General features: G+C 31.2%; 3 protein-coding genes across 5 annotated transcripts; 1 reads left to right on the top strand and 2 right to left on the bottom strand.

Annotated features, from left to right (window-relative positions):
* The first annotated feature begins 1729 nt into the window (after nucleotides 1-1729).
* LOC145950920 (uncharacterized) lies at nucleotides 1730-6246 on the top strand. The gene is made up of 3 exons (XM_083062860.1): nucleotides 1730-3581; nucleotides 4693-5487; nucleotides 5595-6246. Exons 1-3 carry the CDS (start codon nucleotides 3572-3574, stop codon nucleotides 5621-5623), a joined length of 834 nt encoding a protein of 277 aa, XP_082918986.1. The 5' UTR covers nucleotides 1730-3571; the 3' UTR covers nucleotides 5624-6246.
* A 6504-nt stretch (nucleotides 6247-12750) lies between these two features.
* Nucleotides 12751-18098, bottom strand: LOC109788514 (ubiquitin carboxyl-terminal hydrolase). Of its 3 annotated transcripts, XM_083061851.1 has the most exons (5): nucleotides 17902-18098; nucleotides 17579-17728; nucleotides 17247-17475; nucleotides 15334-15554; nucleotides 12751-13403 (listed from the first exon to the last, which is right to left on the bottom strand). In XM_083061851.1, the coding sequence occupies exons 2-5, from the start codon at nucleotides 17579-17581 to the stop codon at nucleotides 13023-13025; spliced, it is 834 nt and encodes a 277-aa protein (XP_082917977.1). In that variant the 5' UTR covers nucleotides 17582-17728; nucleotides 17902-18098; the 3' UTR covers nucleotides 12751-13022. The 3 variants fall into 3 exon arrangements, with proteins under 3 accessions (XP_082917977.1, XP_020202847.1, XP_020202846.1); XM_020347258.3 differs by lacking the exon at nucleotides 17579-17728 and having other exon boundaries at nucleotides 17902-18097; XM_020347257.3 differs by lacking the exon at nucleotides 17579-17728 and having other exon boundaries at nucleotides 17247-17519; nucleotides 17902-18096.
* Nucleotides 18099-20445: 2347 nt separating this feature from the next.
* Nucleotides 20446-24418, bottom strand: LOC109788507 (MD-2-related lipid recognition domain-containing protein). The gene is made up of 4 exons (XM_020347247.3): nucleotides 24223-24418; nucleotides 23856-23957; nucleotides 22596-22756; nucleotides 20446-20760 (listed from the first exon to the last, which is right to left on the bottom strand). Exons 1-4 carry the CDS (start codon nucleotides 24323-24325, stop codon nucleotides 20653-20655), a joined length of 474 nt encoding a protein of 157 aa, XP_020202836.1. The 5' UTR covers nucleotides 24326-24418; the 3' UTR covers nucleotides 20446-20652.
* Between the last annotated feature and the right edge of the window lie 3404 nt (nucleotides 24419-27822).

The raw sequence follows: 27822 nt of genomic DNA, 5'->3' as shown, positions 1-27822 counted from the left end.
AATTGATATGTTTAACAAATACATATCAAAAGTCTGAGTTCAGGACAAATCACCAAGCGTCTTCATGTCATTATAAATAACCTACTAATAGAATATCCCCCCCCCCCCCCCCCCCCCCCCCGCAAAACCTAATTCAGAAGTTTTATTAATTTATTTTATTTATATACTCTATTTAAATTTAGAAATACCAGTGCAATGTACAGAAAACTTACGAGTTAATTTTATTTTTCAGGAAGCCCAATTATAATGAATAAAATGAAGATGATAAAATGTATATTTCATTACATTTTATCCTTTTCTTCCTACTTTTCTTTCCCCAGTCCCCAAAGGATAGATATTATGAGAGGGAATTGGAAATTTTTTTTATCATTATGCAAATTACTCTTTTACCCTTTGTCAACCTAAACCCTCATTTTCCTCCTTTACCAGCTGAGTGAATCTTTTGATAGATCTGTATGCTTTGAGAATAACCTTTCAAAAATGGTCCATGTTGCTAGCTAGTCATAGTCACTCTAGTTGTCATATAACATTGCATGTGTCCTCGTTTTTTTTGTTAGTTGCGTTCTTTACAAAACAATGCATCAAAGCTGTAACCCAAATAGATTTACTTTAAAGAGTTTTTTTGTTCTATATTTTTTTTTACAAAATTTTCTTTTTTTGACAAATTTAATAGTTGACATTATCATTTTAGGAATCATGCATAGAAAATTTTAAATAAATTAAACACTCATTTATATGTACCTTTTATATAAGTTGATATTGGTGTATAATATTAAGTAAATTTAATTATTTAACGTTAATAGTCAGATGGATGAAATTTAATATTCAACTAATAATAAAATAACATTTTAATCTAATCTATCATAACTACTAAAGTAATGAAAATTTTATTCTAAACTATCACAAAGTAACTAAAAATGTCATTCATTCTACTTCATTTACTTTCATTTTATTTTTTTTATATTATGTTCATAATTAAATATCTAGACTTGACCTTAGATCCTGTTTGATTAAAAAATTGTAAATAATAAATTATTATTTAATAATAAAAATTAAGTAACATTTTATTATTAATTATGATTAATAAAAAAAGATAGGAACAATATAGAGATATTTCACTTTAAAAATAAAAAAAAAAATTTCAATTATAATTTCATATTCAAAATAGAGATCGAACCTTTATCCTTAATTTAAAAACATAAGTATCAAATAATTTGTGCTAATTATAACAATTTTTTGTCTATATTTTCTATTTTTAGTCCACATCAAGGAACCTCTGAAAATAGCTTTTGTCAACAGTTTTGTCTTCTGCAAACATTGTCGAATGCAACAAATGCAAACGATATTGACAAGTTAGCAAGAGTGAAACAAGAAGGAGCATAAGTACTGTATTGCAAATTAAAGCACTAAATTAAATTGAAAATTTTTAAACAATAGAATGATGAGATGATCAATATATAAAATAAGAAATTGAGACGCAAGTAGAGCTAATAAAATCTCATTATTCTATGCGAAGAGACTGGCATAAGTTCAGTGGAAAAATAAAGGGGCTTCATATAGAAAACTTGCAGTATAAAAGTACAAAAAATTCAAGTTTTCCCATTATTAGATGAGAAGGTTTTCAACATCCAAAGTAATCGGGAACATCAAATAGTTTTTGCTTTAATTTGAAATAAATTGGCCCATAATCACTTTAGTTGTTCATACATTTGTCTCAAATTTTCAAAATAATCAGAAATGAAAAGAATGTAAAATATAACTAAAATCATAAAATATTTTAAATAATTTCTTACAATACTAATAGTTTTTTAAGTGATTTTTATTATTATATATAAACAAATATAAATTAACTTCTGCTTTTTTAAAAAATTTCTAAAAACTAATATTATTTCACATCAAAATCACTTTTTTCAATAAGCAACAAACATGCCATTATTAATCGAATTATTGCTTTCAGAAAGTATTCTTTAACTAAAGTAGCAGAATAATTGGCTTCTATGTCTAGTTTGATCATCCTTGTCTTTTTTCAACTTTACCTTATATTCCCACTTCTATTTTAATTATATATATTTGCAGATAAGATAAGTGAAGTAGGCAAAGACAAATAATCCTTAGTCCTATCAATGGGGAGCATATGTTTACAACTGAGAGCCACAGATAATTCAGTGGTCCTTGACTCGCTTAAGGCTGTCTCAAGTACTTTGGTACTGCATCCATCAAAGACCACTTTCTGTCACATTTTAACAACAATATGGAAATGTGGTCCATGATGCTCAAAAACTAACATATGTCAGACATTACGTTACGTTACTACTGCTAAAATCCTGTGCTCCTGTGATGATAGCAATGGTGATTTATTCTTTTCTTCCTCTAAATGTGTTTCAATTAGCATGTTTTGTAATAGTTGAATTTTATTCAATTAATCGTTTTCATGCATGCACCTTGTAATGTTACTGATGTGAATAACAAAAGAATGCTACCTTTGTTAGGTAGTATATACTGTGTAAGATTACAACAAAAACAAAGTCTTAGTGCATGTTTGTTTCAGGGTTGTTAATCAGCATCACAGTACATTTTCACGTCAAAAACAAGAAAAAGACGTAGAATATGTTTGGATTCACATCCATAAATTTCATCTACCAGAAAATATTCATTTTTATTTTCATGTAATTTACTTGTCTTACCTTTGTCTCTCTTGAGGGCTTCTTTGTACTTGTCCAAATCACTTTAACTGATTTTCTTTCATATTCTTTGATGGCAAAAATGTTAATGATTTTTTATTCACAATAATGCTAATTAATGGTACCTAGCTAGGTTCAATAGGCTTTTAGTGTTTGAACTATGTATGTGCTACTCTACTATATGTTTATATATACTTCAAAAATTCTTCTGCAGAAAAGAACATAGACAGCTTCAGACTTTATCTTCTCTTAATTTGCTGATAGGATGAACATGGTCATTGAAAAGATGAACAGCATTTACATGGACATATGCTGTATAATGAAATGTACGGTAAGATTTGTCATTTCCATGCGCAATATAAGCTGACAGATCAAGATTATCTACAGGGAAAAATCAGCATATATTTCTCCAGCTTGTTCTTATGAAGCTACTATATTGGAACTCTTTAGACGAATGATCAAAATCACTGGAAGTCTCCAAAGATCTAACTTCTTACTTGCTTTACAATCTTTTTGTTAGAAATTTTATTTCTAATAATTATTGTGGGCTATATATATTATTTGTAGTATTTATATTAGTTATTTACATTTGGTTGGGCTCAATAAAAGTGATCTAATTTTAGTAAACTTTTAGACTGCCAACAGGAAAAATTGATATGGGCCCAAATAAGTGAAAACCAGATTTGGCCCGTTAGGGGTTAATGGGAACCCTAATAGGTTTAAAATCATAAAGATGGTCATGGTCCTCAATATGCCAAATCAGAAACACACGTTTCTCTGTCTCCCCATCAGAAGAGTAACATCAAGTCCCATCAAGGAATCCAGTGATTTGACTGAGGAAGATCATTGCACCAAAAGACTATTCCGCTGCAACCTTTTGATCACCGTCAATGGATACAGGTACATGTTATTATCATTAACTCTGTAATCTGAGATAACGGTTCTTAATTTTTGATTAATGGAAAATTTCTATTTGGCTTAAGAAATTTTATCCCAACAAGTGGTATCAGAGCCTCCGTTGTTATTAGGTTATGGGATTCTAAAGCGTATTGTTACAATTTTTTTTCTCTTCATTGATAATACGTGTATTTGAATGCGTTGGTCATTTTTTTTTTCTCTTCAATTTGGTTTAATTGATTATACGGATAAAGAGATCGATTAAAAATTGAATTTTTATTAAAGAGAATTTTTGTGAAATTGTATAATTTTCTGTGAATGTTATAAATTTGTATATGTAACAATTTTGCAATGATCCTGAAGACATTGTCAAATGCAGAAATTTTTTGAATTTTTAATTTTCTCATCGGAAGTGAGTTAATTGTGCAAAAATGCAATAAAGGAATATTTTCTCACCAGAAGTGAGTTATATTAAATGATAATTGGGAAAATTATATGATTAATATATTGAATTCCACATTATCGAATTTTTAATGGCATTCGAGTAAGAATTATTTTCTTGAAATTTGATTGATATTATGTTCATATTTAAATTGATATTTTTTTATATATATCAAATTTGAGTGCGAATGTTGGCAGATTATAGACCCTCTTTATTAATTAATTTGTCTGGTAATTTTTAATTAAATAAATTGATGTAATATATTGCCAAAGCAATCCCTATTATAGAAATTAATTTGATTAAAAATTATAATAGATGTTAGTATGAGATTATTTATGCGATTTGTGCTCATCCCAAAGGAAGACACAATTTGACCAAATAATAACATGCCTGTGATGATAAATATGTGACAATTATAAAGTTACAATCATGTGAATAATAGTCGGTCCAAAGAAAGGCTATTATTTGACAGAATTAATTGTCAATATTTGATCGTTGCATTGAGAGTACAGTACCACTAACAAGTTGATTTGTATGTCCAAAGACAAAGAATTAATGTTGTGCTCAGTATCTTGTAATGGGTCTTTTATGTAAATAATTTGCATGTTTTATTTATTTTATTTTACTGTGAGCATGTAATTAAATTAAATTAATTTCTATGTTCTATTACAGTTGCTGTTGCTAGTGCTGTTAACTTATCTGCTCAAATTAATTGTATACCTATGCTTAATGGGACAAACTTTAAGGCCTGGAAGGAAGCAGTTGAGATAATTCTTGGCTGCATGGATCTTGATCTTGCACTTCGGGCTGGGAAACCCACTCCAAATCCGAAAAACCCGGATGAGGATAAGGTTGAAAAGTGGGAACGCTCAAACCGAATGTGTTTGATGATCATGAAGCGATCTGTTCCAGAAGTTTTTCGGGGCTCTATTTCTGAAAGCAAAAATGCTAAAAGTTTTCTTGATGCTGTTGAGCAGTATTTCACCAGTAATGAGAAAGCTGATGCAAGCAGTTTGCTTGCTAAACTTATCTCTATGAGATACAAAGGTAAAGGAAACATAAGGGAGTACATTATGGAAATGTCTAATCTCGCGTCAAAACTAAAAGCACTAAAGTTAGAGTTGTCTGATGACTTGCTCGTGCATCTAGTTTTGATTTCCCTTCCTACACACTTTGGACAATTCAAGGTGAGTTATAATACTCAGAAAGATAAATGGACCTTGAATGAATTGATTTCTCACTGTGTGCAAGAGGAGGAAAGGCAGCAAAGAGAAAAGACTGAAAGTGTTCATTTAGCGTCAAGCTCTCAGAATAGGAAGAGAAAGAATAATAAGGATGTTGTAGAAAGGACTTCTCAACTAAAGAAAGTCAAAAAGGATGAGAATACACCTACTTGCTTCTTCTGCAAGAAGCCTGGGCACATGAAGAAAGAGTGTCCCAAGTTCGCCTCTTGGCATGTAAAGAAAGGTAATTTTCTCTCTTTTGTTTGTTCTGAAGTTAATTTAGCTTTTGTACCACGTGATACTTGGTGGGTAGATTCCGGCGCTACTACTCACATTAGTGTATCCATGCAGGGTTGCCTTTAGAGCCGACCACCAAGTGATAATGAAAGATTTATATATGTGGGTGATGGCAACAAGTTCACAGTGGAGGTTATTGGAACATTTAGATTACAATTAAAAGCTGGATTTCATTTGGATTTATTTGAGACTTTTGTTGTACCGTCTTTTAGGCGAAATTTAATTTCTATTTCTAGTTTGGACAAATTTGGTTTTTCTTGTTCATTTGGAAATAATAAATTTAGCCTCTATCAAAAATTCAAATGTTGTTGGTTCTGGTTCTTTAATTGATAATTTATACTTACTAGATGTAGTTAGTTCCAATAAAGAAAATTTTTACATTGATTCTCGTGGTACGAAGCGTAAAATAAATGAGAACTCAGCCACTTTATGGCATAAGCGTTTAGGCCATATCTCTAAACAGAGAATTCAGAGGCTTGTGTCGGATGAGATTCTTGAACCCTTTGACTTGTCAAACTTTGAGGTTTGCGTTGAATGTATTAAGGGTAAACAAACAAATTCTAGAAAATTAGGTGCCGAAAGGGCTAAGGACGTTTTGGAATTAATTCACACAGATATTTGTGGACCATTCCCTACGGCATCTTGGAATGGGCAACAATATTTCATTACGTTCATAGATGATTATTCAAGGTACGGCTACCTATTTTTAATTCATGAGAAGTTTCAATCCCTAGATGTTTTCAAATCTTTTAAAGCTGAAGTTGAGTTTCAACTTGGAAAGAAAATTAAGGCCATCAAATCTGATCGTGATGGTGAATATTACGGTAGATATGACGGATCAGGTGAACAACGTCCAGGGCCTTTTGCGCTTTTCCTAAGGGAATGTGGCATCGTTCCTCAGTATACTATGCCTGGGAAACCAAGCATGAACGGTGTTGCAGAACGTAGAAACAGGACTCTTAAGGATATGGTGAGAAGTATGATTAGTCATTCTTCCTTACTAGAGTCATTGTGGGGAGAAGCGCTTAAGACTGCAGTCTACATCCTAAATAGGGTACCAAGTAAAGTAGTTAACAAAACTCCTTATGAGCTATGGACGGGTAAAAGGCCAAAGTCTAAAATATTTACACATTTGGGGTTGTCCGGCTGAAGCGCGTCCTTATAGGCCGCATGAAAGCAAGCTGGAGTCAAGGACTGTTAGCTGTTATTTTGTTGGTTATCCTGAACGCTCTCGGGGCTATAAATTTTACAATCCCACTACTAGATCATTCTTTGAGACGGGGAATGCGAGATTCCTTGAGGATGTTAAGTTTGGGAAGGAGGAGAACATAAGAAATGTTGTCTTTGAGGAAAAAGCTGTCATTGACAGTGATCAAGTCCTCGTGCCTATTACTATTCTAGTACCTACCCCAGTAATAGGTGACAATCATGGAGTTATTCCTAACATTGTCCCTACACAAGACAATATTGAGGTTCTCCCTCAAATACCTATAGAGCAAGCTCAACAATCTCAAGAAGTGTCATTAAGGAGATCCACTAGAGAAAGGAAAAGTGCAATTCCAGATGATTACATTGTGTTTCTTCAAGAACATGAGGATGGTATTGGCTTAACAGAGGATGATCCAATCAACTTCTGTCAAGCTATGCAAAGTTCTAGCTCTCAAAAGTGGATTGATGCCATGAAGGATGAGATGAAATCTATGCAAGACAAAGATGTTTGGGATCTCGTTGAATTACCTGAAGGTGTGAAACCTATTGGTTGTAAATGGATATTTAAAACCAAGAGGGATTCAAAAGGTAATATCGAGAGATATAAGGCTCGTTTAGTTGTTAAAGGTTTCACTCAAAAGGAAGGCATTGATTACAAAGAAACCTTTTCTCCGGTTTCTTCAAAGGATTCTTTTAGAATAATAATGGCACTCGTAGCTCATTATGATTTAGAGCTCCATCAGATGGATGTTAAAACTGTGTTTCTAAATGGTGACATTGAAGAAACGATTTATATGATGCAACCAGAAAATTTTGTGTCTAGTGACTCAAAGTCCATGGTATGCAAACTAAAGAAATCCATCTATGGTCTCAAACAAGCTTCCCATCAATGGTATCACAAGTTCCATCAAGTTATTACCTCATATGGTTTTGAGGCAAATATAGTTGATGATTGTGTTTATCATAAGTTTAGTGGGAGTAAATATATATTCTTGGTGTTATATGTCGATGATATACTGCTTGCCAGCAGCGATATAGGCTTATTGCACGAAACCAAGAGATTTTTAACAAAGAATTTTGAAATGAAAGATCTTGGTGAAGCCTCTTTTGTATTAGGTATTAAGATACTAAGAGATCGTTCTCATGGTATCATAAGGTTATCACAAGAGAACTATATCAATAAAGTTTTAGATAGATTCGGCATGAAAGATAGTAAACCAGGAGATACCCCTATAGCCAAGGAAGACAAATTTAGCCTCAAACAATGCCCTAATAATGACCTTGAAAGAAATGAGATGCAAAAGATTCCCTATGCTTCAGCTGTGGGAAGTCTAATGTATGCTCAAGTTTGTATTCGTCCCGATATTGCATTTATAGTGGGAGTTTTGGGCAGATACTTAAGTAATGCTGGGATGCAGCATTGGAAAGCAGTAAAGCGTGTAATGCGCTATTTGAAGAGAACAAAAGGATATATGCTCACTTATCAGAAGTCTGACAGTTTAGAGATCATTGGATACTCAGACTCTGATTTTGCCGGATGTCAAGACAGTAAACGCTCCACATCTGGATACATCTTTATGTTGGCTGGAGGAGCTATCTCTTGGAAGTCTGTTAAACAGACTATTATAGCTTCATCAACCATGGCTGCGGAGTTCATTGCTTGTTTTGAGGCATCCAACCATGGGATATGGTTGCGAAATTTTATCACTAATTTACGCGTGGTTAATGGCATTGAAAGGCCATTGAAAATCTATTGTGATAATAACTTTGCAGTTCTTTATTCCAATAACAATAGGAGTACAACCAAGTCAAAATTCATTGATATAAAGTTTCTGGTTGTTAAGGAAAGAGTTCAGAATAAGCAAATTTCTATAGAACATATAGGGACTAATTTTATGCTAGCTGATCCACTTACTAAGGGTTTGGTGCCTAAAGTCTTTCATGAGCACACTGCTCATATGGGTGTAATTCCTTATAGTACCTTAGTTTAGTGGGAGTCTCATTTATGTTTTGTGTCATCTTTATTTTTTAATTTTTCCAGATATTTGTATTATTTGGATTTTCTACAGAAATAAAGTTGATGTTCATAATTTTATTCTGAGCTTGTTTTTGTGCAATATATATATATTGCGTTTTGAATGGATCTCTATAAAGAATAAAGTTTGGACCAGTTGGAAATAAACATGATTAAGATCACGTTGCATGTAATTTCCATGCCACTTATCCATATTTGATCTATGTCATTGAGTGCATACAATTGTGGTGATCATTGTGGTTTAGTCACATTAGATAATGATGAAAGCTGCAGTGGTTCCTTATTGTTGTATGAGATGGACCAGATTGTTTAAGGGGAGTCTAAAAGTAAATAGCATAGGTTACGCGCCTAAAGAATTTTGTGATATAAATACTTAAATGAATATGAAGCCCAAGTGGGAGATTGTTAGAAATTTTATTTCTAATAATTATTGTGGGCTATATATATTATTTGTAGTATTTATATTAGTTATTTACATTTGGTTGGGCTCAATAAAAGTGATCTAATTTTAGTGAGCCTTTAGACTGCTAACAGGAAAAACTAATATGGGCCCAAATAAGTGGAAACCAGATTTGGCCCGTTAGGGGTTAATGGGAACCCTAATAGGTTTAAAATCATAAAGATGGTCATGGTCCCCAATATGCCAAATCAGAAACACACGTCTCTCTGTCTCCCCATCAGAAGAGTAACATCAAGTCCCATCAAGGAATCCAGTGATTTGGCTGAGGAAGATCATTGCACCAAAAGACTATTCCGCTGCAACCTTTTGATCACCGTCAATGGATACAGGTACGTGTTATTATCATTAACTCTGTAATCTGAAACAACGGTTCTTAATTTTTTATTAATAGAAAATTTCTAATTGGCTTAAGAAATTTTATCCCAACACTTTTTACAGCCAAAAGACCATGCCAAACATTATACCAAAGATTGCACCTTAGAAAAATAGTAAGACATATGCATATAATACATATAAACTTCTCCAAAAAAAGAATACCCTTCGGAGAAATAAATAAGAAAAAATGATGAAATAAATTTCTTTATAAATTAAAGCTAGTTAATACATAAGGTAATTATAATTTTTTTTATAATTATATAAAAGAATTTTTACAAATTAACTTATATATAAATTAATTTTAATTTATGAAAAAAATTATTTTATTTTTCTCCCTTAATCTTTCTTTCTAGAAATACTTCTGGAAAAATTTATTCGAAAAAACCATAATGTGAGAGAGTATTAAAAAAATAATAGACAAGTTTCCAAGGGTATGACTCAAATATATGGAGCAAATGACAGAATAACAAAAATAATCATAAGAAATACATACACAGCAATGTTTACCGATAGAAAGTGCAGGCTGATGTATTGTTTATGCGATCAGAAAAGGAAAAATGAAAGATTCTTTTTTTTGAAGCAAAGGAAAAAATGAAAGATTCTTTCACTAATTAATTCATGCTAAAGCTTAAATGCATTACAATTGGAAGCAAAAAATATTTAAATGAGTGACAAGGTATATTTATAATTATATTTTTTATAGCTTCAAATTTTAAAATTTTAAAAATGAGCAATTCTCAGTGGCATTAAAAAAAAAAGGTTAAATACAGAAACAAAATGTTGCTTAATATAAAATTATGACAGATTTCTTTTCTTCTGAAAATGACATATATATATATAGAGAGAGAGAGATTAGTTCTTTAAGTGGCGTTTGGTAGAGTTTAAAATTTTTCAAGAATTTGAAGTTGATAACGTTGTTTATCATATTTGATTTATTATTTAGAAAATAATATTCACAAGAAACCGGAAAATATTTTTTACCTCTGCTTTCCCACAAATCGTTGCAACGGAGAGGTGAAAACCTAAATTTTCAAGTTGAAAAAAAGTTTTCTTGCAGTAAAAATATCACCTTATCTTCATTAACTCACTTAATGTGATAAATAATTATAATTTCTATGGAAGTTCTACTAAAACTAAACTGTAAAATTATTATATTCTTAAAAATAAATATTCTCAAAATCAATAATGTTTATGATTATATCAAACATATTTTATTCATTTTTAAGAATTATAATTATTTAGATTCATGATTGTAAGGAATATGATATAATACTTGTGCATAAAAATACTTCCATTTTATCAAATATGTCTTTAGAGTTAATAGTGTCGATGTTAATAAAAATCACTACAATTAAATATCTTGCATGGTTTTTTTTTACGATTAAATTATATTATTAAACTCAATTGATATTTATATCAAAAAGGAGTAAACATATTGAAAATGACATGAAAATATGTCCAACAATAAAAAAAGAAATCTAATATCAGATTATTTGTAGAATTTACTTTTGATGCTATTTTGTATTATTTGTAACATTTTGGGTTAAAAATCAATTAAATTTTATAATTTTCATGTACATAAATCTAATGAGACATTGTATGCCTAAAATTAGTAAAAAAAAATAATATAAAATCATGAAATGACCACTTTCAAATGATAAAATTAACCCATATTTAAAAGATAAAGAATAATGACCATTCTAAAATGATCAAAATAAATTAAACTAAAATTTAGAATAAAAAAATTATAATTTCGTTTGTTTTACTAAGCGTAGCGAGTTAATCTTAGCAATAGACATGGTAACAGGATGGGGCAGATTTTATGTTCCCCGCCCCTGCCCCCATAGATTTAAACCGTTCCTGCCTCCGATACTCGTTGGAGATAAAATTTGGTACCCATTCTCGCCCCCAACAGGATTTGGGTTTTCTCACCCCACTCTCGCTCCAAGATGTTTTTTTTTTATTTCTAATAAATATGAAGAATTTTTTTTTAAAAAAAAGTAAGATAATACAAATTTTTATATTCTTTTTTGCCAAAATGCCTCTCGAATAGTTTAAATAATATGTAAGGATAATTTTGTAATTATATTATTAAGCGGGACGAGGGTGGAGGTAGGTACGAGGGTGAAACAGGTATTAACATCAAAAAATTTTGGGCAAATTCAACGAAGGTTTTCCAGTACGTTCATTACAAAAGATTTCGAGATCCCGATAAACTTAATGCCAAATAGCCGCTAAAAAACACATACCCGTAAACACAATATGTGCTCTGGCCACCCCTTCGTAACTCCAAATACCCGGATTCGTTATAGTTCCTCCTGTGATATTTCAACCGCCGCACGAATTGGTTATTCCTAAACGAGTCATGAACAATTTTGCCAATCATAAAAAATCCGAACCCGATTAAAACGGATTTTCCCTATCCAAATTGGGACCATTTCGATTCTTGGAACGATATCCACAAGATCAGGTTAGAATGTCATGCCTATTTAAGAGTGTGTTAGCCAACAAATACCATAGTAACTTTGTTACACATTTTGTCTCCTGCTCAAAGATAGATTGTCTGAAAATTGCGCTCTTGTTTTCTTGATTACTTTCCTATCTTATTCTCTACTTTATCTACGGACTACGATCAAGAGTTTAATTCTGTAGAGTTCCCTTATTCCCTCCTCGTTGTGTGACCCATCAACTTGGCACAATGCCAATAATTAAAAACTTAAAATCTATTGTTGCGCAATTTTCCTTGCAGGTTGATTGCCAGCCATAATTTATGAACCTACAAACATCCTACGATTTATCATTCATTGACAACAGGAAAACCCACAGCATTTTCTTCGTAAACTCTCGGCAATGAAATTTATCACTAACTTTACCCTATTATACATCGAGCTTTTAGAGGCAATTATGTACTCTGTGCTTAGTTTCAATTTTAGAAGCAAACAAGCCAAACTGCTGTATTTTTCTTTTCTTAGTTTGTTTAATTTAACGTTTTTTACTCCTTGGTCGGAATCAGAAGCACCGAAGAGCAGCAGCAGGCGCATAAGGTTTCGTGCTTTGCTATGCTTCTTCCGTGGTTGGTATGGATGCTTGCAACAAGTTATCCAAGCAATGCCACCCCTCTTCTTATGCAGTTGAATTCAATGGTATTGTATTTCATAGATTTGAATGTTATTGGTTTTCATAAACACAAACAACAAATATCCTAGAAATCCTACATCTAAATGCACCATACCAATGTAAAGTGTGCACCTCCATTGTTGATCTTAAACAACAGCTGCTAAGAAACGTTAATTTCCACAAACAGGGTTACAAGGGGTGGCAAGATGATAAAACATACATTATGACAATATAAGCAATTTCACCTGCAGTAGAAACACAATAAGATAAACCTTCGGGTCAAAACTCAATTGTAGAAGCGTGAACCAGTGTCATAGACACGGCCCCCAGGATATGGACCTCTAGGTTCAAATCCTTGATCTCTACCACTCCCAAGAAATCGAGCTCTCTCTCTGTAAGGATCAAAGTGATCGGCAGAAAAGCCTCGTTGCACTTCACCTGCACCTGCACCTGAAGCGTTCACATTGTTGTAACCATGAGGGTCTCGGGGTGCATGAGGATCCCGGGGTGCCACTCCACTGCTGGGGTAAGGATCCCTTATGATTTGCTGGTACTGCTGTTGCCTAGCATGTGACTCCCTTTGAAAAAATTCAGCTCTGCGGCTGCTATGCTGAGCTCGGAGTGCTGCCAGTTTTTCTTCGTACTGAGCATTGATTGCATTTATTTTCTGAAAAATATGTGGGACATAGTTAAAAGATCAATGGAATTGAGAAATAGTTTGAGTTCATACAAATAAAAGAATCCACAGAATTCAACATGAATAGGTGTGCTGCATATATCCAGTTTCAAAACATAGTGGCGTAGATTATTTAAAATACAAGGAAAAAAGCTTATTTCATTTTTTTTCTTCTTATTTGCTTCTCCTATAAGTACTTAGGGAAAAAATTATCCAAACACACACAACTTAACAACCCATTGATAAGCTTACATTCCTCAGAAGCAGTTCAATCCATGCAAATGGATAATTCTAAAAGAGGATCTGTATCTGATACCTTAATGTTTTACAGCTTCTGACTTTCTATAAAAGCTATAAAAAGTTTTACAGCTTCAGAAGTATCTGTAACGTCTTCTAAAACAAACTGTTCAACAAATCCCATAAAGTTTTATACCAATGTGGAACCCAAATCTTACAAAGAGAAGCAAGTGCAGCTATTCTCTAACAGAGGAAACAAGACTAGAGGATTGAGCATACATGCATTTCTTCTTTTTGGCATCTTTATGTTTGGGCCATGCCTTTTTAGCTAAAAATAAGGGAGACTGACTTAATTTCTATAGACATTATTGACTATAGAGTATAATAAAACGGGTCTTACACCACCCTCTTACAAAATAAGATTGTCCAAACCACATGCATGCAAGTCATAGCTAAGACAAGTCACAAATGAGAGGTCAAGTTTTTAATATGAATATTAGGAATAAGCTTCAGATTTGGAAGTCTGGTAAACTATTGGAGAAAAAAATCTAATTGATTTTATAATTATGATCATTATTTTATAAAATCTAAATGCCCATGAAGCAGTCTAGACTCCAGATGGCTCATTATTTGTCCCGTTTTCAGTGTGTTGATGCCCGAGAGGTGAATTAAACCTAGTGAGCATGGTTGTTAAAATCGATATCCTACCTAGAATCAGGAGGGAGGTAAAAACTAATAACTCAGGATTGTAACTCAGATCCTAGGATCCTACATTCCTGCCTAAAATACTTATATATAGTACATATACACAAAATTCATAATTATATGTAATGTTTTATTTAGTTTTTTTATTACTATTACTTAATTTATCATATTATATGTTATGCTTAATATAATTTGTTATATTTTTATTACTATTATTATGTAGTTTATTTATTATATTACATGCAATGCTTATTTAAAAAACAAATAAAAAAAAAAGCTAGTAAACTTGACTCGAAATAGAGGACTGACAAACTAAAACAAAAAAGAGAAAAACACTTTAAAAAATTGTTGGGCCGATACTGGCAACCCTAATTATACTGTAACCCTAAGACCTTGTGCCTTAAGACACCATCAGCTCAACTGTCTCCTATCTCAGAAGTTTTGACTGCAAATGTGGAGAGCGGAACACAACTTTGCAGTGACAAAGAACAGCGGCACTAAGGAGGCCCCTGTTGGGCAACACAGACCGGCCATGGTGGTGCGGCTTTGATGTCCAAGGTTTGAAAATAGCAAAGGAGCTGCACACAAGGGAGTGAGCAGATAGGGTCACGCTGTGAATGGAAGATTTTTTTTTATGAGGAAAAAAAAATTAGCTTTCAAGATCAAAAGGGGTCGAAGATCGCACAATCACACCCCAATCCCACACCAGTCTGATCATATGCACGATCCAGCATGGACAAATTGTAGCAGATTGTATAATCACATGATCTTACGATTAAAGATCGCAACTTTAACAAACATTGCTAGTGAGGTCCGCACCACTGGATCCAGTCCATCAACAGGATTGCATGATTACGAGTTCATCTATTAAGAAAAAGAAAGAAGAAAAAAGACAAAAAGTTGCAAAGTGTGTAGAAGACTTGGGCTATTCAACACAGAAACAAATTAATACTGTTCATGTTTTATGTTTAACACAAACCTCTCTGTGCCTGGCATATTCTGCATCTTCAGCGTCATTCTGTTCTTTAGTGAGTTTAATAATGTCATCACGAAAATTCTGCTCAAGACCTTCAAAAGTTTGTGATATATGATTTCCTTCATATCCAACATCCATATCTTCTTCGTGAGCCTGAGATCTGGAATCATTGTTGTTCCGGCTCTGCCCTTGAAAATAGGACTTTGAAGCATCAACCCCTTGACCTACACTAGAACATGAAATGGTTCCCCTAAGTTTAGGAGTTTGAAAACTATTTCCATGATAAAAATGCCAAACATGATAACAATTCAAAGTAATGATAGGTGCTGAAAATCCACCATGTTTGCTGAACTAGAATACCAATGTTACCAATGAATACCAATGTAACCAACGTATGTCTTAAGAGCAGACAGAAAGAATTAAATTCATTACCTATACATCAAGAAATGTTTTTAACTGTGTTCATTGAAAAAGAAGCAAATTCTATAAATAGATAACCCAGAAAGGATGTCAGGAATGTGAATAACAGTATGCATTTAGCAACAAATTGGATAGGACGGCATTTGAAAGGATTATGCTTCCCAATTAAGTCACATGATATCATCATTAATCTGTTTTACAAAGGACCATCAAAGGTATTCGGTTATTACCTCACTTCTAATTTAAAAACAAAAACCTTCACGCTGCAACATGGTAGAAAGGTTAACAATTATATAGCCTACAGGGACTTTAAGTGTTTTCTCATTCTAGTAGAGAAGTTATAACTCTCTGCACAAAGACACATATTACAATGCAACAATGGGCAACATTATCTTAATTATGACAACAACAATTTTTCTTTTAGGAGAAAAAACACAAAACTAACATTGCATGATCTTGTAAAATTGGGTAAAATAACATGCCTTGAATCAGTCACTTGAAAAAGAAAAAATCAAAAAGTAAATGGTTAAATGTTCATCCCTATACTTATAACACATCAGCTTGCACTTATATTTCAAGAAGACAGAAACCAATGGATTAAGTTTTTTTATCTCTATCTCTATTTTTAACAAAAGAACATGTCCTACTTTTACCTTTTGTCCAATCTTTTTAAAATTATGACTTTGACTTACTTTACCATTGTCATCGTTTTATACATTAACAAAACATGAGGTTATAGGTTTATAGTTATAAACTAATAATAGCACATAAATTGTTGGCTTAAATATATTTTGGACCTTGAGAATATTCACTCTTTTCAAAAGTAGTCTCTAATTATTTAAATTTTATACATTTCTTTTAGTCCCTTATAAGAGACTCAAACCACATTTTTTGTTAAATATGGGACCAAAAACAAATAAACTTTTATAGGAATCAAAGTTCAAAACAAAAAAATGTCATACTTTTAGGGACCAAAAATATATTTAATCCTTTCATTTCCTTATCTTCTTTGTACTCTCCCTCTCTCTCTGATCTTCACCACTTTAATTTTTTGAATTTTTTTATTTAAAATTTTGTACACATGCAGTTTGAGTTATTCTGTCATGATAGCATCATGAGCTTTAATTCTAGAAATAACATAAAAAAGAGGCAGGTATATCATACATAAACACTATGCTCCTCATAAGTCTGCTCATAGATCCCACCATTTTAGTGAAAACCAACCCTTTGAGACACTATTTTTTTCAATTTCATGAAAAACAATATTGAATATATTAACCTTGGCAAAAATGAAAATATACCTTTCGCTAACTAGTCACTATTTTTATCCACGAAAACTTGTAAAAACAACATCTACTTACAGCGTCACAATATTTGTATCCATTGCATGACATATTCAAAAATAACAATTGTTTTCGTAAATCCAAATGCAGAGCATAGCTAAGTTAATAGAAGAAGGATAAGCAAGAGTGAAGAGGCAACAAAATAACACTTGCCTTCATTAAACATGCTACGAGATGTCATTGAATTGGACATCTTTGATTCATCCATTTCCCATCTCCACTGACCCTCTGGCTTTGAATTCGCATATGGGTTCTCTCTCTCTGGAGTAAAGGCCTCTAGCCGTCCTTCAAAATTACCAGACTTGGCCTCTGCCCTTTGACCCGCCATATAATGCATCTGGCCACCAACACAAGTGTTGGCAGATGGATCCCCATAGTGCCCCTGCCGTCTCATTGTCACAAACAACTCCTATGTGAACACAACCTCTGAGACACCAAAGCCACAAAAACCCAAACCAATCACTTAACCACATAACTCACACTACCATTGTACGTGATCATATGCATGTATCCATGTTTTGGCTTCATATGAAACACTCCAATACTAAATTGAAACAGATAGTACAAAATAACTCATAGTTTCATACAGAATTTGGGAACTGAAATCCAAACGAACCCCATCATGTCATATGAGTCTGTATAATGGATACAAGTTATAGAATCCTAGGGTTAGAGAAACCAAACTAAAAAATTAAGTGAATCAAAGATAGCAAACTGCTGCAAGTGAACAGAGCGTGCAATTTAAGGGGAAAACTAAAAAACGAAAAGATGGAAAAAAAAACTATTTCAACGGAGCTCTATGACGTACCGAATCACCGGACACTTTCGATTATCGATCTAGCGAAACGAAACGCAAGAGGAATTAGAATGTTGTGTTCTTCGATTATTGATTGGAAGAAATAATCATTTGCAGCTGATGAGGATTACGAAGTGAGAGTAAAGTGAAAATCTGAAAACCCTAATCAGAAGAACCCGGAGCATTGGCTTGCAAAATACATACAAAAAAATTAAACAAAATAGTAATAATCAAAATTATAAACTAAAATAAAATAAAGAAAAATTATCAATTCAGTCCTTTGAATAGAAAAAAATATATATTTCAGCAATAATCAAAGACAAAAAAAAAAAAATTTAAATTAATAATAATAAATCATCAAAAAAAATTTCATCCATGGAGTATCACTCCCGACAACAGTGACTAATCTCCTCACTACAATTCGAACCAAGATTTAACGCGACTGCATACACAAAGTAGAATTTGAACCCTTGACCTTGTTTAAGCATGGATCAACCCCTACTGCTGAACCACACGCTTGGGGTTAATAAATCATTAACTTAGTCCCATCATGGTCTCTACTATTATTCTCACCACTGATTGCCCTAAGTAGTTTCTAGAATAATGTAATTATATAAAAAAAATTATAAAATATTGAAAATCCATTAATTTATATGGAAGTTGAGATAATTCATTTATGTTGAGAAGCTAATTTAAAAAAATTAATAACATGATTTTAATATTTTCAATATTACTTATATAATTTTATTACTCTAAAGACTACATAACAAAAAAAAAAATACTTCATATACCAAATGGACTATGCGCATATCAATTATTAATTTTGTACGCTCGACTTGAAATATACTGAGCAGCAAAATAAATATATACGATTAATTTTTTATTTTTTAATATTAAATTTGACCTCTTAATTTTTAAAAATATCATTGTTCTTACCATTCAAAACAATATATTAATTGCTTTTGTGCATAACATAATAAAAAATAAATAACACCTACTCACCATCTGTCACAATATATTAATTACTTTTGTGCATAACATAATAAAAAATAAATAATACCTACTCACCATGTGTCACAATATATTAATTGCTTTTGTGCATAACATAATAAAAAATAAATAACAGCTACTCACCATGTGTCATTCACTACTTTCACCAACACTAATATCACATGGTCACATTTATTATCTTCATAGTTATATAGTTATATTTATTAGTGATAATATTAATATTGATAATAATAAAAATAATAATAACAATAAAAATGATGTAACAATAATAATAAAAATGATAATGATCATGATAATAATAATAATAAAAATAATAGAGACATAAGTATAAAGAAATATAATTAATATTCTAAATTTCATAAAAATTATTATATATTTTACTAATATATCATTTATCTCTCTTGATAATTATATCTTGTATAATCTATCTTCTTTTATATTTTTCTTACTTTACGATAAATAATTAACAATATAATATATAAAAAATACATTTAATTTTCATTGATATTATGAAATCAATGAAATGATAAGCAAATTATAATATTTTTTATTTTAAAACGTCAAACAAAATAGAATGAGTGTTTCATTAAGTTCGATAAATAGCTAAGTGAAATATCTTGGAAGTCTAACTTTTACTAAGTATTACACCGCTTAATAACTTTATATTAAATGTGAATTTTGAAAATCCAACCATTAGATTGAAAATTCATATCTCTTAGATCATATATGTCAAATTTTGTTAAAATTGAACAACTTGAAAGTAATTAAAGTGTTCATATTTTAATATATTTTAAAATATATATATTACGTCAATTTTGTTTTATGAGAATGAAGTATCAAATCATCTTAAATTAATATAAAATTTGATATATATGATCTAAGATATATGAACTTTTAATCTAACAATTAAATTTTCAAAATTCACATTTATATAAAGTTATTGAGCAGTGTAGTACTTAGTAAAAGTTACACCAGTGTAACCGTCCTTTATATATATAATTTTTGGGCTACAAAATATGAGATGTCATTGATGAAGTTTTCCAGCTCTTTGACCACTATTCAGTATTCACTAAGCTAATAAAACAAATTACAGAATTCAAAAATACAATTCTCATGTGAACTAATAAAAGGCCCGTTATTTACACTTAATCAACCAAGAAGACAAAATTAAGTCATTTCATATATGCCTTGACAAAGAATTACTTCTTATTTGCCTTCGCTAAAATTGTATGTATGGAAAAGCGAAAATTAAGAGCATATATGAAGATAAAAGAGGAGGAATTAATTTTCTCATATGCTTTGCTTTCACCACCTTTGCTAAGTTTATTTGCTTTCTTTTACCTCCTTTAACCTTGTTGCTGTTTCCTTGGTTTGCTGACACTCACACCCTCTAAATATTTTAACCAGGAATTAAAATAAATAAAATTTCTTCTCCTGTCCCCTCCCATTCCCTCTCAAACCAAGCACTGTTAGATTAGTTTTTCAACAGTCATATATTTTCCTATTCAATTGTAGGGATTGCATTATGCAAGTCATACTCCTAAGTTCATAGAAAGAATCAGTCATGAGCCTTATATAACAGCATCTCTCTCATCATGTCATGGACATGGACATGACTGTGACATTAGAGAATATTGGCCTTACATGATATGAATCTTGAAAGATGAATGGTGTATACAGTACACATTACAATAAAACACTTTGAAAGCAAGGCAAACAAGTTTCCCAGATCAGTCATGAAAATTACACCCTTCACACATCAGACACAAAAGATCCAAGAACGATTTTAAAATTAAACTTGATGCAAGTTAAAACCTCGTCACGATCATTCTTCAGTGTCATCTTCAGAGAGTAGGGTCCCTGCAAAAACAAACGGAGACAATGAAATGAAGCCAGTAAGGTAATGTTCAATGAAAACAGAAAAGATTCACCTCAACAGAAATTTGTTATCTAAGACAAGGTTAAACCAAGAAAAAAGAGATCAATAAAATTTTACACCGTGATTCTGTGTCCAACACCCAACTAAAACTTCAGTATAATATGTGACAATCGGTGTATTACCTTGGATGCTCAGATCAAGCATCAAACAAAACATGAATATAATTTGAGGGGAGATCAAGCATCAAACAAAATATGAATATCATTTGAGGGGAGGGGTACTCAACCACTCGCAATTCACAAGGATGGCATTGGCAGTCCCGTTCTTCTTAGTGAAGAACATACATTCAGCTATCGTTTTCTAAGATTTAGACAGTGTCACACCATGGAATGCACATTTCATCCCAGAGTCCCTTCAGCAAGATAGGTATTGTTATATTGAAACCACGAGAGTTAGCATTTAGCAAAGTACACATCCCAGCACCTGCCCTAACTTTTCCATTTCCATCTCCCACCTCCTTCTAGCTTACTATAGCAGGATGGAGGTGGGAGATGAAAAGATCCAAGATACCTCAACTAAGTGACTTGTTGTATAATGTGATCCTCATTTATGGAAAAACTGAAAAAGTGAATCATTAATGAGAAGTGCTCAAAAAGATGTAAGGAGGAGAAGAAGAGAGAAACCACACCCTTTTCAAGCTATTGACCTTCAAAGCTGAACACTTAAAAACATATTTTGCACTATTAAAGAGTCAGTGATGCATGCATGTGGAAGAGAGAGTGGCCAAGAACATGCTTCTGAAAACTACATAATATTATTCATCTATCATGTTCTGAAAATCTGGATGTATCTTGCCACTTGATTTGGCATCTAGCATTGTGTAAAGTTGTAAACTCAAAATCATAGTTAAGTGAACAACCAAAGGCAAACAACTTAGTAACCAAGAAAAAAGTAACAATACGAAGGATACAACTCAACTATGAACTGCTTAACTGGAAAATTGACCAACTAAATGCCAAATATGACACCACAATACCATACCCACCAAACACAATCCCAAGAAAGGTACCCAAACTAACCACTATCAAAATACTTTTCTAGTCATTCCCAAAATAGCACATATTGTTTAGTCAACAGAGATTGCTAAATTATTTTAGACAGACAGAATGACAAGTTGATTCAAATCCAATCTATTACATAGGTTCAGTTAACTCTATCTCTATGACCATCATAGATAAAAATAGCATTCCAACATATCACCTATTTGCACGTTAACAAGTGGTAAAATGACTTGTGACTTCACATTTATGTTATACATGATGTCAAAGAGATAGAATAGAAAGAGACAACTTTTTTAAGTATATCCATATAAAGGAAAATAAGCTATGTGAGAGCAAGATTAGTTTGGATCTACAATAAACCTACTTTTCAAAGACAAGATTCATTTGTGTAAAAGAATTACATATTAGGATCTACTGCAAGGTACACCACAAGACATTTGACACTATAACGGGATTAATATAATTAGTCTTGATTAAAGGGAACTTTATATTGCAAGAATTTTTCAAGTTACAAGCCCCAAAGAAGGGATGGTGCATTTCACACCAAGTGCAAATTTTCAAATGCCCAATAATGAAAATCTAGCCCCAAAATCAGAGTTATATGAAGTAAGTTTACGATGCTAGTATACATTTAAGTGCAAAGGCTGAAGGGGTCCCTAAAAGATGTCAAAGCAAGTTATATTTCATGATAGGATGTTATTTTTATAATGTTTTCAGCATTGCTAAGAGAGTTTATTTGACAAAATGAAACTAACCGGTGGAGTAATTGAAGGCAATGTTTGGGTGTGAGAAATCAGGAAATTGCCATTAGAAACAGGACAGGCTACTTCTTTACAAAGATCAATTCTTTCAGTATGAACAGGCACCCCAACGTATGAAACTCCAATTACCACCTCTCCACCATAAATAGCTTGACCTGCACGAAGGTTAGGCAGAAGCTCCACTTAAAATTCATCAAAATAGATAAGTGACATACTGACATTAAAATGATTAAACTGATAACGAACAAATGAAGTGAGTCAAAATATAAACAATAGGCTGTGTAAACCCTCTGAATCTTTTACGCACAGCTGGTCTTTATATGAATTATTATGTTACACAGTTAAAAACAATATTGAAATGTAAGTATGCAATGTAAATATTGGTGGTCAACTTAATATTGAATGCAATGAGATAGTATGTCCTGTAAGGCTGTAACCACCACTTCAGAATACTGCCATGCAAATACAAAGGCCTATGTACTACATTAAAAAAATAAATAAATAAATAAAAAGTGATTCTGTTGTAAAATAATTTAAAGATTATGTTTTGGAGATTAAAAACAAAAACAGAAGTTAATTTATTGTTGGATCTGTTTTGATAAACTTCTTCCGAAACGCTTTCTAAGAGATCAAACTAGAAAGGAAAAAAGAAATAAGTTACTCTATAAGCTAAAACTAACTTATGCATAAACTATTTTTGAAGAAGCTCTCTCTTATTGGCTTCTCTAAAATATTTTTAACTCATGAATAAGTTTTAGTTTATGAAAAAATTTATTTTGATTTTCCTTGGTATTTTTTTTCCCTTAGAAATGTTTATGGAGAAACTTACTAAACAGACCCTTTGCTGGATCCGGATCCTCTGACTTTGAGATATCAAAGTTATGGTAACTTAACACATCTCAATCGTTGGATTTGTAATAATAGATCAGATTGTGACACGTGTACAAAATATATTTTAACTTAAATGTACACGTGTCACAATCTGATCTACTATTACAAATCCAATGGTTTAAATGTAACTTTACCCCTCCAAAGTCAGGGGATCTATTTCCTTTACTTACAATCATATAAATCACTTTTTTTTTATAAAATAAACAGCTTCTAGTTTTAATCAGATTTTAGATTGTTTTCAGGTTCTGGTTATCTTGAAAATTTGAAACAAACCCATAAAAAAAACTTTTAGAAGTGATTATTTGATGGAAATTTGAAAAACAGCAAAACAAGACAAATAAGAAGAAGACAAAGAGATTTCACCAGAAGTAGCTGAGATCTTAAAGGTAGCCGGCTCGCCACTGACCACAGGGTTTGGTGATATTTCAACTCCAGACACCTTCACAGCATAGTTCACCTTCTTATCTACAAAGATCATTTCGAGAGCAAAAATAAATTGACAGGAACATAACCATAAGCATAATCTAACCAAATCTGAACGAACAAACATGAACATAGATATAACAGCTGCAACATTTTAGCCCCCATAAATATAGAGAAGTAATTCTAGTCTTACATCGAACTGATCGAGATTAAGTTGCCACGATCAAAATGAAAATAGGAAAAGGTCAAAAGAGAGAGAGAGAGAGAGAGAGAGAGAGAGAGAGAGAGAGAGAGAGTGGCGACGTACCGCAGTAGTTGACTTTGATTTTAGCCTGAGCGTGGAAAGCTGAAAGGAAGAGAATGGAAGAGAAGAGAAGAAGGTGGAATTTGGGAAGAGAGTGAAACTCCATGATTATTGCAAAAGGGTGAAGAAAATGCAGAGTGAGGAATTTGGGAAGAAAGAGAGTGCGGGAAGAGACACACAACAGGTTGCATTTGCATAGGTCTTATACCATATATCATATATGATTAAAATATACTCGGTCCCACCAATTAATTTATTTTCTCACTTTCTCTTAATTATCCGACTCTTTTTCTCTCTAATTCTTTTTATATGCAAGGTTAATCTATATCTTTTAAAATAAAAATATTTAATTTTTTAATTTTAAGAACATAAAATTTTACTAATAATTAATATTTATTAATCGTCAAATTTAAAATTCGTCTTTCATATTTTAATAATATTAATGTATAAATTAAAAATATTTAATAAATATAAATATCAATCAATTTTATTTTTAGTGATTACTAGAATTAGTTTAATCATTAGGGAAAGGAATTGAAGTAGAAATGAGAAAATTTAAGTTTGATCCTTATTGTGTCTTTATGTTTTTATTTCTATGGATAAAAAAATTGTATTTTAATTTTTGAACAAATTTTATTTCAATTTAATCGATTTTTTATATCGACAAAAACTTTTAACTCCAAAAATAAAAATGTAGATGAAACAAAAATTTTAAGAAATAGAATTGATAAAAAAAAATATCATTGGAAAACTAAAAGCAAAATTTAACAAAATTTTATGGACTAAAATTACATTTAATTATTTTATGAAAAAAAAATATGATTAGCTAAAGAAGAAAGTTTTCACACAAGAAAAACTAAAGAAGAAATTACTTATTAAATGGAAGTATAATTAAAAAATAATATTAAATAAACTTTCAAACTCTAAAAAGATAAATGTTTTGGGGAAAGAAGTTAAGAAGAAATATTTTTTAAACGGATAGAACAATTTGTTTTTGTCATTTATGCTTTAATTTTATAAGTTTTAATTGATTTATATGTTTACAACTAATTAATATATATATATATATATATATATTATAAAATAATATATATATATATATATATTATAAAATAATATATATATATATAATATGAAACTTCAAAATTATTTCATGAGAAACATAAAAAGAAAAGGCAAAGAAAATAATAAATAATAACATAAAATTTACTAAACTACTAGGATCAATCTAATAATGGAAGGATTAGAGTGACATACACAGTCTTATATTTGATAGATAAAATATATATATATATAACTTATCCTAAATTCATATTTTCTTAAACTATCCTTAAAATTGTAACATAAAAAAACCTATACCTAAATTTAACAAGATCATTACTCTACCAACTATTCATTGAATTAAAATGAACAACTTTAGTTAAAAGTATTTATTATAAAAAAAATAATTATGTGACATGTATCTACAACCCACTAGGTAAAAAATTAATTTTTTATTATAATTATCCTAGGTTCAAAAGATTTTCACACATAACAAAATCAAGGATAAGATTATCCACTTAATATATTATTTTTACAATATATGATTATCAATCCATCAATTTTTTTTTACACAGGTGTTTACATCTCACTGTCTTAACAAGATCAAAATAACAACAACACTAATAAAAAATAATTATTTTTATACTATACTTTTAGTTTCTCCCATATAAAAAGAACAAGGTAGTAACAAATGGAGGCTCCATTATTTTAATATTTCAAACATTTTTTACAAAAAAAATTATCTTAGAAAATACAACCATAACACATATAATTTGAATTTATAATCATATGTATATTACACAACTTCCCATGATTTGAATGGTTATTTCATGTTTATTATTTAATTGTTTTAAAAAAATTATAACATTAATTTTTTTAAAACATACACTTAAAAGTTTCCTAAACATCATTTTAGTGGTAGAATCTTTTTTAAAGTCCAAGGATCCAATATAAAAAAAAAATACTGATATCAAAACAACATATTTTAAAATCAAAATATTTTTATTTTCATTTGGTATATTTTTCATAAATATTTAAAATATTTTATTTTTATTCATTGTTTGAAATGTTAGTTTTCATAAAAAAGTAAAAGTAAGAAGAAAAAATATTTTATGAAATCATATCATTATAAATTTAAATGGTTTAAATATATTTTTTAATCCTTATAATTTTACTTACTTTGCATTTTAGTTCTTATAATTTAAAATAGATCTTTTTATTTTGTAACATTGTAGGTTTCTAATTATCGTCTTTTAGCAGTAATTATTTATTCATATGATATTTGAGGTGCATTGTGGGACTTTAAGAATTGAGGAACTCTTAAGAGTTTGATTAGTTTTGAAGGTCTATAGTTAAAGGTCCACATGACCCTAATGAGAGGAGGTATATAAAGCTTTTGTTGAGAATTGAGCTTTATAAGTTTAGTTATCTAGATTTTGGAGAGATAAACTAGGTAGAAATATTTTAGATACATGGATTTCCCTCTTCTCTAAACTTTCTCTCAATCGAATAATTCCTTCCCCCAGAATCATTGAGGTGTTTGTGTGCGGAGCTTCACACAACTTAGATTTAGTTTTCTTCTTCTTCCTCTTCTTTGTTTCAGATAGTTTGGAATCGAGGTGAAGGAAGCTAAAACTTGATTGTTGGTAGAATTTTGTGTTGCATGTACCTTGATTATGGTTGATTGCTTGTTGGTTTGCTTAATTTGGAGTGGGTGTTAGAACTTGGTGCTCTTGGAATTCTTGGTGAAAAATGAAAGATTTGACAATCTAATTGGTGTGTTGTTGTTGTTACCTACTTGATTTTCTTCATAACCTGAGTTATATGTTGCTAATAGGTGATAAATATTGAATTGCATGCATGAACTACTGGTTGGATGAGAATTTTGGAGATTTGATGGTGTTCATAGTTGTTGGATTTGTTCTTCGTGTATCCAAAACTTTATAGGTTTGTGACGCTAAGCATGAGCCTCACACTTAGCGTGGAGATTGGAGAATGCCTTTGGAAGGTTGCCACTCAGCAAGAAAGTTTGCATTTGTTTTCATGACTCTTTGGTAGTTTGGCGCTCAGCGTGAGTTTCTATGCTCAACATGAAAACTCGCATTTGTTTTTATGACTCTCTGAGAGTTTAGCGCTCAACATGAGTTTCCATGCTCAACGTGAAAACTTAACCAAATATTTTCTTCTTTCTTTGAGTTAGTTTCTCACATGATGTATGATGAAGGTGATTTATATGTATTTATTCTTTTATACATTGCTATAGGATAATGTATATTAATGATTAATTATCGATTGGTGAGTTGAATGGTGAACATGAATAGCATTGTTTAATTTATTGCATGTATGTAGGATGATGATAATAAGCATTGACATGGTATAATTATGTAGTTGAAATGGTGATGAGTATTTATATGTTATAAATTGCATGTGTTGGAGTGTTGAATAGCCATTGGTATGTTATTATTAAATAGGTTGTTAAGCATTAGTATGCTAATCTTAGATGAATTATTGAGTATTGGTATGCTAATTATGATTGGTGTGATTTGATCTCTATATGCATTG

Source organism: Cajanus cajan, chromosome 8, assembly GCF_000230855.2.
Source record: "Cajanus cajan strain Asha chromosome 8, NIPB_CcT2T_4, whole genome shotgun sequence".
Lineage (NCBI taxonomy): Eukaryota > Viridiplantae > Streptophyta > Magnoliopsida > Fabales > Fabaceae > Cajanus > Cajanus cajan.
The sequence above is the reverse complement of the archived record's forward strand: the minus strand, read 5'-3'. Positions and strand labels throughout refer to the sequence as shown.

Bases quoted from the DNA above. Each gene is read 5' to 3' on its own strand.
- LOC145950920 (XM_083062860.1), top strand. The intron at 5,488-5,594 runs GTAATTTTCTCT...GTATCCATGCAG, and splicing joins CTCTTGGCATGTAAAGAAAG to GGTTGCCTTTAGAGCCGACC.
- LOC109788514 (XM_020347257.3), bottom strand. From the start codon at position 17,487: ATGAGACGGCAGGGGCACTATGGGGATCCATCTGCCAACACTTGTGTT. The intron at 15,555-17,246 runs GCAAGTGTTATT...GTTCTAGTGTAG, and splicing joins TCGTAGCATGTTTAATGAAG to GTCAAGGGGTTGATGCTTCA. The intron at 13,404-15,333 runs GTTTGTGTTAAA...CATATTTTTCAG, and splicing joins AATATGCCAGGCACAGAGAG to AAAATAAATGCAATCAATGC.
- LOC109788507 (XM_020347247.3), bottom strand. From the start codon at position 24,325: ATGGAGTTTCACTCTCTTCCCAAATTCCACCTTCTTCTCTTCTCTTCC. The intron at 23,958-24,222 runs GTACGTCGCCAC...TGATCTTTGTAG, and splicing joins AATCAAAGTCAACTACTGCG to ATAAGAAGGTGAACTATGCT. The intron at 20,761-22,595 runs GTTAGTTTCATT...TTGTTTTTGCAG, and splicing joins TGCCTTCAATTACTCCACCG to GGACCCTACTCTCTGAAGAT.